The sequence below is a fragment of the Marmota monax genome, unplaced genomic scaffold (genome assembly GCF_021218885.2).
Source record: "Marmota monax isolate L192 unplaced genomic scaffold, Marmota_monax_Labrador192_F-V1.1 WCK01_AAM20220418_F8-fsc00040, whole genome shotgun sequence".
NCBI lineage: Eukaryota > Metazoa > Chordata > Mammalia > Rodentia > Sciuridae > Marmota > Marmota monax.
Genome location: NW_026692782.1, coordinates 11,473,988 through 11,490,586, shown reverse-complemented (window position 1 = coordinate 11,490,586; position 16,599 = coordinate 11,473,988). Strand labels below are relative to the sequence as shown.

The following is a 16,599-nucleotide window of genomic DNA, read 5'->3' as shown; positions in this document are numbered from 1 at the left end:
TTTTTAAAAGTATTTTTAGTTGTAGATGGACACAATAACTTTGTTTATTTTTTAATGTTGTGCTGGGGATTGAAACCAGTACCTCACACATGCTAGGCAAGTGCTCCACCACTGAGCCACAACCCAAGACCCCTTTTTATTTATTTTTGCTTGAGAGAGGGTTACTGAGGGTCTCATCAAATTGCTGAGGCTGGCTGCAATCTTGAGATCCTCTTGCCTCGGTCTCCTGAGTTACTGAAATTTCAGATATGTGTTACTGTTGCCTGGTTCATTAGTATTTTTTTTTTGTCTCCTGTACTTTTTCATAGTCCTTAAATATATAATTTAGTATTTTCCCATGCCTTAAGATAGCTAAATATTTCCATTTTGAAAAGCTAAAAGTCTCATTCTTTTCCTTAATAAATGCCTAGAGATGTGTTCGAATTTTAGAATCACTTTAGTGAATGTTCTTTGTGTGTGTGTGTGTGTGTGTGTGTTTGTGTGTGTGAATGTTCTTCATTAACTTTGAAACAGATGACTAGTGAGGATTGCAGGATGTCTAAATGTAATCCAAAAGAGAAAGTAAATAAGCACTGGGAAATCCATACTGTCCTTCCCCTCCCCATTGGTACCAGGGATTGAACCTAAGGATGCTTAATCACTGAGCCACGTCCCCAGCCCTTTTTAATATTTTTATTTAGGGACAGGGTCTTGCTGACTTGTTTAGGGCCTTGCTAAGTTTCTGAGGCTAGCTTTGCATTCATAATCCTCCTGCCTTAGCCTCCTGAAGTCTCTGGGATTACAAGTATGTGCCACCAAGCCCCGCTTATACTGTCCTTATAAACAAGCATTCTCCCTTCTGTCATTGTAAGCACATCTAGATGAACCCAGGTTTTACAGCTGGATGTATATGTTTCATTGGCTCGTGGGAATGCCACACTTAGATCAGCCTCAAAGAAAGACATACATATTTTGAGTCTATAAAGTGAATAAGCAGTATTAAGACTAAGATTTTTTTTCCACTGATAGCCTTACTCTCTATCATATCAGACACTACATTTTCCATGCATCCTTCTATAGATCCTTCATGAAGAATCTGGCCTTCACCCTCAGACAGATCTGAAGTTGAATACCAGTTTCACTACTTATGAGCTGAGTCCGCTTTCCCACCATTAGCCATTTAAAAGTGGGTTGATGAATCTATTCTCAAAGCTGCTACAAGGACTGCATGCCTGCCACTGTCTTGAGGCTTAATAATTTTTTGTTATTATTGTGTTCACGGCTTAGGTGTAAGGTTTAATATAGAAACTTCCACCTATGCACAAAAGTAGAGAGTGTATCTTATTGGAATTCAAAACACCCCAGCTTTAATGACAATCCTCCACTCCTGTTTTGTCTCTTCTGCCACCCACTCCCATGTTCCCCAGATCATTTGGAAAAATTAGGCGTTTCATCTATGAATATTACAATATGTACCTCTAAAGGATAAGGACTCTTAAAAAATAACCTTGACATCATTATCAACACTTATAAATTCCTGAATATCATCAAACATACAGTAAAGAATTCAAATTTCTCTAATAGCCACATAGGGTTAAAAAAAAACTTTTGTTAAATCAGAATTCAAATAAGGTCCATATCCTCTGATATATTTTTTGGAAGAATAATTAAGGTGTGGGGAGAGATTTTTCTGTAAGGATGTTTATTGCAGAATAGAGAAAAATAAAAAGAATCACAAGGAGCAGGGTATGGGTTCCACAAAAGGACATATTCACCTAACAAAGAAATGCTATGTGGCAATTTTAAATAACTCTAGAAAGACCATAAGATGAACAGAGAAGGTATTGACAAATGCAAAAAGCAGTTTTCACAACAGTACTTATTCTTTCCTTCCATTTTTAATACACTATACATTGTATTACATGTATATTTCTGAATGATGAGAGAATGAGTGATTTTAATTCCCTCAATTTTTACAATGAAAAGTTCTCCTCTTTTTACAATGACCATGACCTGTGTAAGAAAAAGATATTATTAAACCAGGCACAACATGGTGGCACACATCTGTAATCCCAGCAGCTCAGGAAGCTGAGGCAGGAGGATCGCAAATTCAAAGCCAGACTAGTGAGGCCATAAGCAACTCAGCAAGACCCTGTCTCTAAATAAAAACATTAAAAAGGGCTAGGGATATGGCTCAGTGGTTAAGCAACAATCCTAGGTTCAATTCCTTGTTTAAAAAAAAAAGTTATTAAAAATGCAGCCAAAGTGTGTCTTTGTTTGGTTTCCTATGGAGCTAGTTATACTTGGCACACTGAGCCCTGTTCTTACCTGGTGTTTTCTCTCCTCCTCTGTACAGAAATCCTCTGAGGCAAGGAGAGGCACAGCCCCAAGAGCTGCTCCCTCACCTGACTTGACTGTCTGTGCCAGAGCATAGCTTCACAAAGGGGCATTCAGACAGCTGCCATTCATCCCTGGGACACGTGATCTCATGCAGTCTCTAAGTGCCATCCTGGGAACACAGAAGGCCTAGGGAGACAAGTACTGGGACTTGTCTTCCATTCATAGAAGGAAAAACCAAGTCACCAAGAACCTGCCTTTTTCTTGCCGTCCCTCAGGTTGAACCCAAGGACAGGTTTTTGGGACAGATGGTTGGTGCTGTTCGTAACCAGGAGGTGACATTTTGCATTTCTTCTGAGTTTCGACATCAGCGTAGGTGTGTGAGGGGCAGGACCTTGTCATGTTTGGCCAAGGGAGTGCTGAATCCTGCTTCAGTGTAACACACTGCACCGCATTCCACGGTCAGGATCTGACTGGACTCGCCAGGTTCTCACACCCACTGAAGGCTGCATGGGTCTCTGCTTGTCTTCACATTCTTGTGAACTTTTCACTGTCTGCACTGTCACTTGCTCTGACCATTATCACCAATGCAGTCTCCAAGTCCCTTCTCATGAGTGTCCCTTATGCTCAGTTCATGCCTTCTTTTCACTGAGCCCTCCCCGCTGAGCCCACATGACATTTTTGTCCCCATGCCACACTTTCCCTCCTTTTGCTTCTCCCCTCTAGTTGTGCTCTGCCTGTGTCTGGCCACTCTTCTTGCTCTGAATCCTTATCTGTACCTGGAGCACAGTCATCCCTGAATGTCCCCGGGGAATTGGTTCTAGGACCTCCATGGATACCCAAATCCACCCATGCTCAAATCCTTTATATAAAACAGTGTAGTATTTGCATATAACCTGTGCACATCCCACAGCCTTCTTTTGCTTTAAACCATCTCTTGATGATTTATAATACCTAATACAATGTAACTCATTGTATTAGGTAATGCTATGTAAATAGTTGTTACACTGTGTTGTTTAATGACAAGAAAAAGTCTATAGGTGTTCAGTACAAATACACTTCGAAAATATTTTTGGTCCTTGGTCAAATCTGCAGACAGGGAACCCAAATGATGCCAGCTGTGTGCTCCTAGTCCTCTGATTGCATCATCTAACTGTCCATCTTTCTCCTTTAGGAGACTGTGGGATCCTCGCTGACAGACACCGCCAATAACGATGGGAAAGATAACTCTGACAGGCACTTCCTAGGTGCCAAGCCCAGAGCTAAGTGATTTACATAATGATATCAGCCCAAGATGATAATAAACCTGTATAATTATCCCACTTGACAGATGAAGAAACTGAATCTTCAAGAGAGGCTGAGTCACTCACTGGTCCAAGGTCACCCAGCTGGAAAGCAATAGAGCAGAAATTGTCCCCATTTCTGCCTGTCTGTGAAGACTGCACTTTTCATCACCGCACAAACTCTTTGCTACTGTTTGCTGCTCAGTTCGAATGTTCTCATCTGTTCTCTTGGTTGCCACCGTGGAGCCCTGTTTCTTGGTGGTGGCAAGACTCCTGCTGAAATTCTCTCTAGCTGAGGTGCCTGTGGCTTGCCTCCCTCAAGCTGATTAAGAAGAGAGCACTCAAAACTGCAGGTCCTCTCACCCCCACTTCGTGCCTCTGAATTCTTCCCTCCTCTACAACTCTGTCCTGATCCTTTCCCTGGGGGACACTTCAGCAGCAGGAGGATTCCTGCACAATCAGGAATCTCCAGGGCTGCAAGTATATGTTTTTTGGTAGAATTGTAAGAAAATGGAGCCATAGATCAGAGAAAGGTCCTTAGGAGTGGACCCAGACTGAAGACAGGGGTCCCTGCCACCCCCACTCATATGCCCATCTGGACTCTTCCCTTACATAGCCTCCTTCCCCTTCCCCCAATCAGAATCCTCGCTTTGGGGCCCAAGCCCCAGGGATAAGCTCCACCCCTCTCCCAGCATCCTAAAGTTTGGGGGCTGTGTTCAAGTCAGAGATTTCCAAGTAGGGGTGTGTTGGAGGGACTTTCGAGGGCGGCTTGTCCTGGAAGAATGGGGGAAAGGTGGCAGCAGCAGCCGCTGCCTCCAAGGACATCTGTGTCGCTCCCTGGGAGACCCTCTGCCCTCTCCCCCTCCCACCAGCCCCGGCGAGCAGGGACCGAGCTTGCTTATTATCACCTGACGCTGTGCAGCCACTGATCCCATTGGTGGAGCCAGATTCGGTCTGGCTCTCTCCTTCTTTCTCGCCTTCCCTGCCTCTCTCTCCTCCACGCTGCTTTGATTTCGCTCCTGCCTCTCTTTCTGTGCTGGCTCGCTCCCTCGGCTGGGAACAGCGTCTCACCAGGGGCAGCAGGGCTTCGCTGCAGAGCCAGACAGGAGCTGCCTGCGGGGCATGGAAGCAACCTCCTCGGCAGCCGGGAGAGGAGCGCGCGCGCTTGGCTGCCCGTGACCCAGGAGTCCGGCTGCCGGTCCCCTGCCTGGGGAGCTCGTCCACAGAGATCTCTCCCTTCCCTCTCTGCCAGGTCTTGCTCCGCAGAGCCCCGTGAGGCCAGGTGAGTGCCCTTCCTCCCAGACCATCTTGACGTCTATCTGAAAGGCTGGGAGCTGGCAGCTCCAGGGTCCTGCCACTGTTCGGGATGCCCACCTGGATTGCTGGGCCAACGACCTTGTCCCCTTTCCCCCAGGCTTTTGGCAAAGGACTTAACAGCTGGATCCAGTCTCTGGGGCGACACAGTTAATTACCCCGTGACCATTCTACTGCAGTCAGCTATGCCAACAGGGACAGCGGGGTGGGGGAGCTTTCCTTCTGGCATGCTGGTGACTTCTTTGAATGGGCATGGGGAAGGGGCACCAGTGTGTGCCAACATGTGTGCGCACTTGGGAGGAGGATGGAGGCTTGCTTGCGTAGATAGGTCTGTGCGTAGTTTGCTCGCGTGGGGGTTTCCACCGGCTTGTGGCATGTCTAGGAACCCAGCTTTCTTGCACGCGTGAGGTACATGTGTGTGGGGGGGCTTATCTGAGTATCCTGTGGGTATATGTGGGTGAGGGCCCTGTGAGGCAGTGTATTTAGGGGGTGGACATGTCACTTGTCATGTGGGTGGAAGTACATTGGGGGGGGGGGCGTATGCAACCAGGCGGTTTCTATGTGGGGAAGTGCAACTCCAAAGCAGAATGAGGTGGGTAGGTGGAAAGTGTGGGCAGAAACCGTGGTCTGTGGGAAGACCTGCGTAGGTGCACAAACCTGTTGGCGTGTGAGGGATCAGACTGGCAAAGTGTGATCAGAGGCAAAATATGCTTTCAAAGTCTGTGTCTATGAGATTCTAGAAGGATACCAGAATGGGGGGGATTGGACGTGGGTGCAAATGTACATGCGTACAGGCATGCAGGCAGGCATGTGGATTGCATGCCTTCTTGGGGAGGTGGCATACATGCATGTTGGTGCCGGCAGCTTCCTCTCTTCCCCAAATATGGCTGTGAAGAGGGGTGCATGCTTGTGGGGGTGCAGGAGCCTGTGGACAGATCCTGTGTGGGGACTGCAGGAAGGTGACAGTTTGTGGAGGGGCATCTTAGAGTGTGCAAGGTGGCGGAAGGTGCCTCAGTGCATAGGTGAGCCTGTGGGAGTGAGGAGGACTGAAGAGGTGTGTTCAGGGGTGGGTGGGCACCCTTGGCACATGTGTGCGTGCGTGCATGAGCGCCCGCCTGTGTGTGGGTGTGTACATGCTGGCCTCAGGGTGGATTCACATGGGAGAGTGGGTGTTTCTAGGGTGTTGCCTCGACCTGTCGCTCACACCCTGCCTTTCCCCAAGCAGCTGGACATAGAGAGGCTGGGTTCACGCCCACCTTGGGCCACCCTAGCTGCGTGTTCTCCCAGTGTCAGTCACTGCCACTCTTGCAGGTCAGGGCGGGGGAGTCATGCCAGCTCTCCCAAAACTGGAGAGAGCAAGGGATGAGCAGCTGCCAGGTCCTGGGCCCCGAGCCCCCACAGCTGCCCCTACCTATAGGAAGAGTCTGAGGGGAGGAGAGATCAGGCAGGAGCAGGGGCCCACTCATGGAGCAGGTGCAGGCTGCTTCCCTTGCCAGGGGGAGCCACTCAGGGCTTCTCAGGTGGGAGTGTGTCTGTGCTCCTGTGCGTGGGTGCCTGTGTGTGTGCATGTGAGAGGCACACACGTGTCTCCTTGGGAGCTTCCAGCTTGGATGTGGGTAGCTGGTAACTCCCCACTGCGCCACACCTGTCCCCACAACTGCAAACAGGTTTATTATTGTGGGGTTGTTTCCAGACACCCGATCCCATCTGTTCTATTTTGGGGTGAACCTAGCATCACTTCCATGCTTATTTACCATATAATTCCCTTTATGTGAAGCCATTGGCATTTGCCTTTAGAGGGAGACTAAGATGAAACAGGACAAGGGACACCTAGGGCAGGTAAGGGCCATCAACCCCAGCCTCCTTCTATACCTGTCACCCAGGCAGCCCACAGGTTAATTTAGAGGTGCCAGGCTCTGGAACAGGCTTAATTGATGGGAAAGTGTGGGCTGGATCTTCTGTAGGCTATAAATAAAAGTACCTGAATTTTGCAGGCACAAGGTGCCTTCACCCTAGCTCCTAGGCAAGGGGAGGAGAAGAAGAGGGAAGAGAAAAGAGGAGGAGGTGGCATGAGGGTGTGCTGGATGCTGGGCTGGAAAGTGTGAGGCTGGATGCTCTGGAGAAAGTCCACCCACATCTGCATCCTCTCCTCCCCGCCTGTTTCTGGGAGTCCAGGTGAGTCAGGACATAGACAAAGCCAGTCAGCTTTTCTCAGTTAAAGCACAGGTGAGAGACCCTGGTATAGTCCTTTCATGCCCAAAGGGCGCCAGATGTCAGGGTAGAACTGGAGGAGTAAAAGAGGGAGGTGAGAGAAAATGCCATGCTTGGAAAAAAGTCAACAAGAGGAAAAATAAAGAGCAAAAACATATGTGCCCTGTGCATGGCCATATGTCATGCACATGCCATGTGTCACACACATGTGATGTATGTGTGCACACACACACGGATGCAACTATAGCTCACCCTTAATGATAAAGTGTTTGGCCTCCAGAGTGCAAATCATCTGCTGGCTGTGTGGCTTGGGATGCTAGCACCCCAACCTTAGTTACCTTGTCTGTAAAATGGGGATAATCATAGCACACACCTATTGCAAGTCTCACATGAGATAACGTTTGTGAAATGTAGTACGTGTCGGCCCCCAATAGACATCAGTGTTGAAACATAATTAATTATTCAAGGAGTCAAGTGAGGATCAGCCAAAAGAGAGTGTCAAAAAAGTCATGGGTGGAAAGAAGAGCTTGAAGCAGGCAGTGATCCACGCTGCCCCTTCCACCCTGGGTGGATCCACACGCACCTGAGTGTCCTCTCAGGCCTGCGCTGTGGGGGCCCTCACTGAATTGTCCCCAGGGAGGAGAGAGGCCTGAGCCGCAGGGTCTTGGCCTCTGAGGATTCCTGGCTGCCGGGCCTGCTACCAGCCTCTGTCCTCTCCTCTCCGTCCCCTGTCCCCTCCTCGTACCTCGTCCCCTCAGCAGGTGCTTCCTCTCTCCTCCCCTGCCTCTTTCCCATCCTCTCCACCCCCACCCTTTCTCTTTTCACGCCTGCTGGCTTGGGGCCCCCTCCCTCCTCGGCTCCATCTGCTATAAATCTGTCCCTGCCCAGCGTTGTAGCATTCCCACTGCCTCTGCCACCTGTCAGGTACCTTCTGCTCCACAGACCCTCGGAGGAGAGCAAAGAGCCCCCCAGAGACATCCAGCCCACCTTGAGTCCCTGCCCTCCAGTCCTCCCATGCAATCTTTCCTATCAGATCTATGGGGCAGGGGCATTCGATGTATTCTCAGGCTCCACTTCTCAAGGGATGTTGGGAGCAGCACATTCCAGAAAGCTCCGTGGTGGGAAGGAGGTGCTGATCCTTCCCCTCGCTCTCAGTCCCCACAGGAGCCAAACCAGAGGGCAGCATGGAGCTGCTGTCCACTCCCCACAGCATTGAGATCAACAACATCACCTGCGACTCCTTCCGCATCTCCTGGGCCATGGAGGACAGTGACCTGGAGAGAGTCACCCATTACTTCATTGACCTCAACAAGAAGGAGAATAAGAACTCCAACAAGTTCAAGCACAGGGTGAGTCGAGGGTGCCCAGGGGTGCTTTTCCCCACCTCTGTTCCTGAAGGAGGCAGGATAATAGGTAGCATAGAGAAAGGGGTCGGAGTCCAACCAAAATCCAAAGTCTTACTGCGTCATCTTGGGAAAGTGATTTGACCTCTCTGAGCCTGAGTTCCTCTCCTGGTGAAGAGGGAATCATCACACCCCGCCTCCCAGGGTTGTCGAGAGGATTCCATGAGTAATGTCTGCGTGGTGTTTGGCACGATGCCTGGCACAGCGTGAATGCTGTTATCAGCGTCATGACTGGGACTTCAGTCGGGCAGAGTACCCTGGGCTGGTGGGATGGGGCCGAGGACATCATATGTGGGGATGACATCTCAGGTTCCAACAAACCCTGGGCTCAGGTGCAGCCCTGCTGTTGACTACGTGAGCAGTGGGACCCTCAGTAGGTCCCCTTTTGCTGGGTCCTTGATGTTCCCTTAGGCCCCTGTCATTTTCTCTGTCCCTCACCTGCCCGCTGCCCAACTGTTTACTTGGTCTAGAAAAGGACTGTGAGAGGGTCCTCGAGGGTGTGTCCTTTGCTTGGGTTAAAAGCCCGTATGGGGCAGGTGGGAGGAAGCCTCTCATCTCCTCCAGCTGGCAGAGGGGCAGGGGAGAGTGAGGTGGGAAGAAGCTGGCTCTCAGGACGACAGCAGCAGTGTGGGCTACTCACCCTCGCTCTCTCGCGCTCTCTCTCTCTCTCTCTGGAACTGGCTCTCCTGATCTGGGTGTCTTTTGGCAGGCCAGTTGCCACGGTGATGTGAATGTTCAATACCACCCCCTTAACCCTCCCCCCCAAAGAATAAGGCATATTTTCCCTTCCTCCCTGGCTTCTCAGCATTTGCCGTTGCCGTGGAGACAGCACTGCAGTGTGCAGAGCTCTCGAAGTCTCCCTCGAAAATGAAGGTCTTGCCGCCTTCAACTTTGAGGCATTCTCCTAAGTGGCCTTCTCCCTCCGTTCCCAAGAGAACAGGGCACCAGGGGGATGTAAGGAGAGTAGAGACCTGGAGAGCCTCTGTGGTTCTGCTTGCTTCTGCAGGAAAATGGTAGCCGGGACATGGAGCCCCTGTGTTCCCGAGAAGGGCCCTCCCCAGGAGGAAGAGGAGGCCCTCTCGGGAGTAGGATTCTGGGAGAATGTCAAGATTGGGTGTGGCCCTCAGGTTGACCCTTGGCTCTCCATCTGTATCTCCCTTCTCAGGACGTCCCCACCAAGCTCGTGGCCAAGGCGGTGCCACTGCCCATGACAGTGAGAGGCCACTGGTTTCTGAGCCCCCGCACAGAATACAGTGTGGCGGTGCAGACGGCGGTGAAGCAGAGCGATGGGGAGTACCTGGTGTCCGGCTGGAGCGAGACGGTGGAGTTCTGTACAGGGGGTGAGGCTGTGCGGTCACATCACTGCCCTGCTTCCTTGGCACATCTGGCTCAGTGGTGGTCAAGAGGGGGGTCTTCATCCAGAAAACACTTGCAAATGCCTGCTGTGCCCTGGGCACTAGGCTGCAGCCAGAGGGAGGTCACATGTGGGCAGGGTCCTCCTCTTCCCTTACAGAGCCTGTCTTTTCTCTAATGAGAGACAGGCGTCCCCACATTCCTGTAGGCAATGCCACCTCCGTAAAGGGATGGAGTTACTTTTCTGGCTTGAACGCAGCCTAGTTTTAAAAAAAAATCATAAAACACACGTAGCAGAAAGTCTGCCATCTTAACCCTTTCGAAGTGTGCAGTGCAATCGTGTCAAGTATATCCCATGTTGTGCAAGCCTTCTCCAGAAGCTTTCCATCTTGCAAAATCGAAACTCTACAGCCATTAAACTGTCACTCCCCGTTCCCCTCCCGCAGCCCTGGCAACCGCCATTCTCCATTCTCCCGCTATGGTGTTTGACTCCTCTAGGTGCCCCAGATAAGTGGAATCATCCAGAATTTTTTCACCTGAGACTGGCTTGTTTCTCTTAGTGGGATCTTCTCTAGGTACACAGAGGCTGTAGGGTGTCATCGCTTGCTTCTTCCTTAAGGCTGGTTGACGTTCCATTGCATGGATAGACCACATTTTGTTTATCAATGATCCATCAATGGACACTTAATGGGACAATCACATTTTTCTTTTTCTGAGTTTCCCCTAAGCCTATAAAAATGGTCCCTGCAAGCTCTCTTAGTAGAACCTACCTTGCAAATTCCAGCATAAACCAACTCTGGGCTTGTGTGTGCTTGGCCACTGATGACCCAAGATCTGCCCCAAAATATTTTATCCCTTTGGTGTCCATGTGAGAACTGCTCCAGATTGCTCTCCTATCACAAGGAAGGGACAGGGAACATTCTCTGCCCTGGGGCCTCCAAGGCTGCTGGCTCCATCCTCTGCCAAGGTCTATGCCCCAAGTCTCCTTGAGCCACTGCAAACCTACTCTAGGGAGGTGCTCCTTCTCAGAAATGCACATGCATGGGAGTTTGGTTCAAACTGGGGAGCTGGAGATGGCTGCAGTCCAGTCTCCCTTTCTCTTGCCAACCAAGCGCCCTGACCAGTGATGCATCAGCAATGAGGAAAGGGCACCTTTTTCTAATTAGTACCAAGACACTGTCCAGCCTGGCAGCAGACTGACTGTGCCCCAGAGCCCCAGGCCCAAACCCAAGGTTCGATTATCCTCTCCTGGTGCCAGCTTCTGTTTCTCCTGAAAGACTCAAGCAGACAGCCAGTGTCCTAGCCTCTGTTCTGCCTAAACATTCTGTTTATGGAGCCTGGGCTTACTTTTCCAATTCTTCATGCCAACTTGTCATCATAATGGCTTTCACACGGGTGGTGGAGATAGCCTCTCGCCCACCTGCTGGATTTGGGGGGCCCTCCACAAGGGACCTTGCCTTCCTCCCTCTTTTCCTGTTGGTCCTCCTTTCACGTGAGCATGGCCTGGGATGAAAGCCCCTGAGGCCCCTAGCATGACAACAGGGCATCCTGCCTTTTCTGGGCTGAGGGAACCCTGAGCCTCTGGTAGCGAGGACGCAGAGGTGACAAGGATAGACAGCATGCAGCTCTCCACACTCCCAGTTGCAGCCAGCTGGCTTGTTCCCATCTGAGTCCAAGCTGCTGCTGGGGCCTGTCTGGTCCCCTTGCTGCTCCAGGAGACAGAGGTTGACTGGTGAGCATGCTGGGGGTTGGGCCAGAGTGGGGGGAGAGGAAGAGGCGGTGACCCTGCAGCTGGCCCTCGGCTCACCTCGCCCAACCCGGACTGTTGCAGATTATGCCAAGGAACACCTGGCCCAGCTGCAGGAGAAGGCTGAGCAGATCGCTGGCCGTATGCTCCGCTTTTCTGTCTTCTACCGCAATCATCACAAGGAGTACTTCCAGCATGCCAGGTAGGGTGGCTGTGGCCCCCGCAGGCCTGCCAGGCCTCTCCTTCCTCCTCCAGCTCCTCTGCCTGCTGCCCTGGCTGTCCAGGTCATCTTAGGCTGCTAGAGCCTCTTCCAGGGCCCCCTGCCCTCATATCACAGAAGTGACTGCTACTTTGGGATTGGATTCAGGGAAGGTCGAGGACTCCGGGACGGGGCCACCTGGCAGAGCACCATGCTAACAAGCCCGGGTAAATGAGGTCTGGGTTTGATTTCCACCCTGGGACGGTTCCTTCACTGGGGTCTACCACCATAGGTCACCATAGGTCTATCCAATTCAGGGCCTGGGATCACAGAGGAGGTGACGAGGACGACGCAAAATGAAAGAGACCTGAGCATGGAGGGCTCTGGGGAGAGCCCAGCTGGCTGGTTAAGCTGGGTGCCAAGGAGTCAGGGAAGCTCCTTGGGAAATCCTAGGATGCTGCTGAGGGGCTGGTGTAAGGGGGAATCAGGAGGTGGGGCTTAGTAGGCCCTAAACCTGTTGTCCAGCAGAGCAGCCTCAATTTTATGAGCCTATGACCCATCTATGTATACTTATCTTTGGGGAAAAAAAGAGGGGTTCTGTAGTCCAAAAGTGTTTGAAAATTGATGGTCCAATCCAACACCCTCAGTGTACAGATGAAGAGCCTGAGGCCAAGGGGGGCCTCAGTTGACCAGTTGAGCCAGAAAGTCACTTGTCCCTCAGGGCAGCCAGGACCGAGTGAGAGTGTGGTGGGACAGGACTAGTCTACCTTCCCCCATGCCTGAGCACACTGCTCCAAGTCCATGTCCTTCTAAGCCAGGAGGGGGTGAATTTCCACCATTACTGTCTTTATCCTTACAGGCAGCTGGGGTAGGTGTTTGGTCCTTACCCAGTGCAATGGGGACCTTGGGGCCTTTGTTATTTGGATTAAAAAGAGAGGCCGTGGTCTGGTTTGGACTCCTTTACCAGCCAGGAAGAGAGAGACAGGGAGCACCCTTGTGTGCCAAGCTCCTTACGAGGAGCCTGGATATAAAGACTAAGGCACAAGCCATCTTTTTAATAACCCCAGAGTCTGTCTGAGAAATAGAATAGAAGGATTTAATGTCATAAGTATGTGTAATCATTGAGCAAAAGTCAGTGTCCTGAGCACACTAGGTAGCCAAATCTTGATTGAATTGCAAGTACCTCATGTTTCTGGAAGTTCAGAGGAGGACAGGGAAGCCCTGTGCTGGACCCTGAAGGATGATTAGGAATTGCCAAGCCAGGTGGAGGAAGATGGGAAGGGCAGCCAGGCAGAGGGAACAGCCCTGCAGAGGTATAGAAGGAAGAGAGCCCATGGCTGGGGGTGCCCCCCGTGGGGGTGGGGTGTTGGCAGGTACCAGAGGCAGCAATGAGTCCAGAAAGACCAGTTCTTGAGGGGACTTGCTAATCTCCATCAAGCCGCTTTGAAGGGTTTTCAGCTGGGAAGAAGCAGGCTGCATGAGCTAATCTCCAGAGCCCTCCTTGTGCTTGCATTCTGGAATGTTCCATTTGTGACTGGTGGAAGCTGTTGGCTGGGGGGAGCTTTGGGAACCAGCAGCCAAGCCTCATCGCAGCTAACCAGTGGCATTGTCTCTCCCCTTTGATGCTTCTCCTGGGTGGGCAGGACCCACTGCGGGAACATGCTGCAGCCCTACCTGAAGGACAACAGCGGTAGCCACGGCTCGCCCACCAGCGGCATGCTGCACGGGGTCTTCTTCAGCTGCAACACCGAGTTCAACACCGGCCAGCCCCCCCAGGACTCCCCCTATGGCCGCTGGCGCTTCCAGATCCCTGCCCAACGCCTCTTCAACCCCAGCACCAACCTCTACTTTGCGGACTTCTACTGTATGTACACAGCCTACCACTACGCCATACTGGTGCTGGCACCCAAGGGCTCCCTGGGGGACCGCTTCTGCCGCGACCGCCTGCCCCTCTTGGACATTGCCTGCAACAAGTTCCTGACCTGCAGCGTGGAGGACGGGGAGCTGGTCTTCCGTCATGCCCAGGACCTCATCCTGGAGATCATCTACACCGAGCCTGTTGACCTGTCCCTGGGTACCCTGGGGGAGATCAGCGGGCACCAGCTCATGAGTCTGTCCACTGCCGACGCCAAGAAAGACCCCAGCTGTAAGACCTGCAACATCAGTGTGGGCCGCTAGGGACTCCCGGGGGGCTGAGGGGCTGGGGAGAGTTGACGGGAGGGTGGAGGTGGGTGGCACAGGCTCAGGGAGCTGGCTTTCTCTCCCTGCCCCCCTGCTCCCTCTGCTCCATCCACTAGCCCCTCCCCCACCCCTTGGCATTGGAGGCAACGATGGTGGTCCTCTGGGTAAGCGTGGCCAACCCCAGGCCTGGTGTTCTCGGGAAGGCTTCTCAGCCTCGGTAGGCCAGTGGGTGGTTTGGATTTCTGGAGAACCCCCCCTTTGCTCTCGTTTCCCATTCTGGCTCTTTGCCTTATCCAGGCCTCCACCTCCCAGGGTCCTGCCCGCCTCCCAGGCTCTCCTGGGGAAGCATCTCTGGGGAAGCAAGCCCATGTGTAGCTTGGCCGCCTCCAGGGAGATGCAGAGAGCTGTGGGGCGCCTCCTTCTTAGCCCCCCCCACTCAGGGCCATCCCAGAAAGCCCCCTCCCTACGGAACTAGGCCTGGGGGCTTACCGTCCAGGCCAGCCCCCTCCCTCCTTCCTATAAGTAGCCGCCTGCACCGCTGTCACACCCTAGCTGCTCCTTGCCCTAAATAACCCTCTTCCTGCATGGGAGAGCTGTCCTTCCCCTCCTCCACCTCCCACTCGTATGTCCTCGACGCTCTAAAAAGGGGCCCTCTTTCTTCTCCTGGCTTTGGGGGCTCGGGGCTGTTGGGATTTTCCTTTCTTCTGTGTGGAGATGGCACATTCCCCAGCAAACCTTCTGCCTTGCTCAGAGAACGCTGGGGTCTGGAACAGCAGCTGCCAGGGTCGAGGAGGGGGGACAGACCCCTGAGACCCTTTTCCCAGCCGGAAGCAGGCTGCCCCATGCCTAGTGGGGCTTGACATGGGACTGAAGAACTGAAGGTCGCCTGCCGCGCCCTGGCACCCCAGCTGGCTGTGCGCTTCACTCGCTCGCTCTGCCATGGTGCCGTGACTGTCCTGTGCCTGTGTGTGACCCAGGCTGTGGGTTCTGCCACTCCACCTCATAAGCCACCTCCTGTCCTGTCTGCTTTCCTGGCCACTTCTCCAGGAGGCCGTGGTGAGGGCCCCCCTGGGCTCCCTGCGTTCTCCCCAGTTCCTGCTGTTGTATGGGGCATGGGGGTGGAGAGGTGGACTCCCCACGACAAGCAAAACATTGGAGAAAAGGGGAGGTTCTGGCAGAGGTCATGGACAGCAGCCTCAGTGACTCTTGCAGAAGTGACAGGGACATGGATGAACAGCTTGATTTCTGCAATGAAGAACAGAGGGCCGACAGGCCAACAAGGCCATACCTCAGTGAGGGGCAGGTGGATGGCCAGCTTCTGGGGAGTGCTGCAGTCAGCTCCCTCCTCAGGGCGGGTCAGGAGCTCTGGGGCCTCTGGGAAATGTGTGGAGAAGGAGAGGACATGGGACCCCAGGCCCTTTCCCCTGTGCTGACGGCATTGCTGTGGGGGTGGCCTGCTGCCCTCCCCTGGCTCCGTGTCCTTCCTGGGCGCCTGTGCTGTGCTTGCGATGTGCATCAATAAACCACCATGGCCAGAGGGCCCCGCCTGTCTTAATCCTTAATCCGTTCAGGCTGCCATATAGAAGGACCAGAGACCAGGTGGCTTAGAGACAACAGAAAATTTCCTTTCGCACTTCTGGAGACTGAAGAGTCCGAGATCAAGTCAGCAGCAGTTTGGGTGCTGGTGAGGGCTGCTCTCTGGGGCACAGACAGCTATCTTTCCACCTTTGTCCTGCCATGGTGGGAGGGGCGAGCAAGCTCTTCAGCCTCTTCTATAAGAGTGCTAATCCTATTCATGAGGCCCCACCCTGAGCCCCACTTCCTGATACCATCACCTGGGGTACGGAGAGCACAGGTGCCTCTCTTGGGCCCTGGGGTGGGTGGGGAGGAGAGGGTAAACTGCACTATCCACAGAGGAGCTCAAATGGGGATGCCCCCCACTCCACCTACCAGGACAGGCTACTGGAGTTTGTGCCAAGGGTAAACCCAATTCTCCTGTAGGCAGCAGGGTTCAGAATGCATCACCACATCTCCAGCTTGGAAGGGAACTTGGAGGTCATCTGGGTCCACCCTATGCTTCCCCAGGGAAGCTGGGGCCTCTTAGAGGAAGACCTGTGGTCATCTGGAGGCCTTACCAAGGTCCCTGGGCTTTGGGGCCCCCACTGAAGCCCTTGAGGCTGCTGCAGCCTGCCATGCCACTAGATTTCCCTCTCCTGAGAGTAGGGGTGTCCCTTCCCCCACCGGCAGGGCTCCTCGTCTGCAGATCTGAGTCACCTCTGCGTCTATTATTATGGACTTATTAAAATGGTCCTGGCTGAGAGGAGCCGATCCAGAAAAGTCAGAGAGGCATCTCACCAACACTGCCTGAGTCAGGGCCAGGTTCACATGTGTCATCCGGCCTTGGACCACGGTCTCTTTAGGATAGGAAGGAAAGCTGAAGGACGGCAGCCGCTTCCTGAGGCCCAGGGCGCGCTGGCAGGGGATGGGCCGCGTCGCACATCAGCCCTGTTAGTCCACACAATGGACCTAGACAATGCCATTCCTACTTAACAGATGAAGGGACTAAGACACAGGAAATTAAAAGGGATGCCG

The 16,599-nt window shown here is 52.8% G+C and overlaps 1 protein-coding gene across 1 annotated transcript; it reads left to right on the top strand.

The window, feature by feature from the left end:
* Window positions 1-4,323: 4,323 nt before the first annotated feature.
* Window positions 4,324-15,567, top strand: Phyhip (phytanoyl-CoA 2-hydroxylase interacting protein). The gene is made up of 5 exons (XM_046447886.2): window positions 4,324-4,881; window positions 8,280-8,473; window positions 9,693-9,867; window positions 11,712-11,829; window positions 13,470-15,567. Exons 2-5 carry the CDS (start codon window positions 8,309-8,311, stop codon window positions 14,002-14,004), a joined length of 993 nt encoding a protein of 330 aa, XP_046303842.1. The 5' UTR covers window positions 4,324-4,881; window positions 8,280-8,308; the 3' UTR covers window positions 14,005-15,567.
* Window positions 15,568-16,599: the final 1,032 nt, after the last annotated feature.

Coding starts and splice junctions, on each gene's coding strand:
- Phyhip (XM_046447886.2), top strand. CDS start 8,309: ATGGAGCTGCTGTCCACTCCCCACAGCATTGAGATCAACAACATCACC. Junction 8,474..9,692: donor CCAACAAGTTCAAGCACAGG/GTGAGTCGAGGG, acceptor CTCCCTTCTCAG/GACGTCCCCACCAAGCTCGT. Junction 9,868..11,711: donor GGTGGAGTTCTGTACAGGGG/GTGAGGCTGTGC, acceptor GGACTGTTGCAG/ATTATGCCAAGGAACACCTG.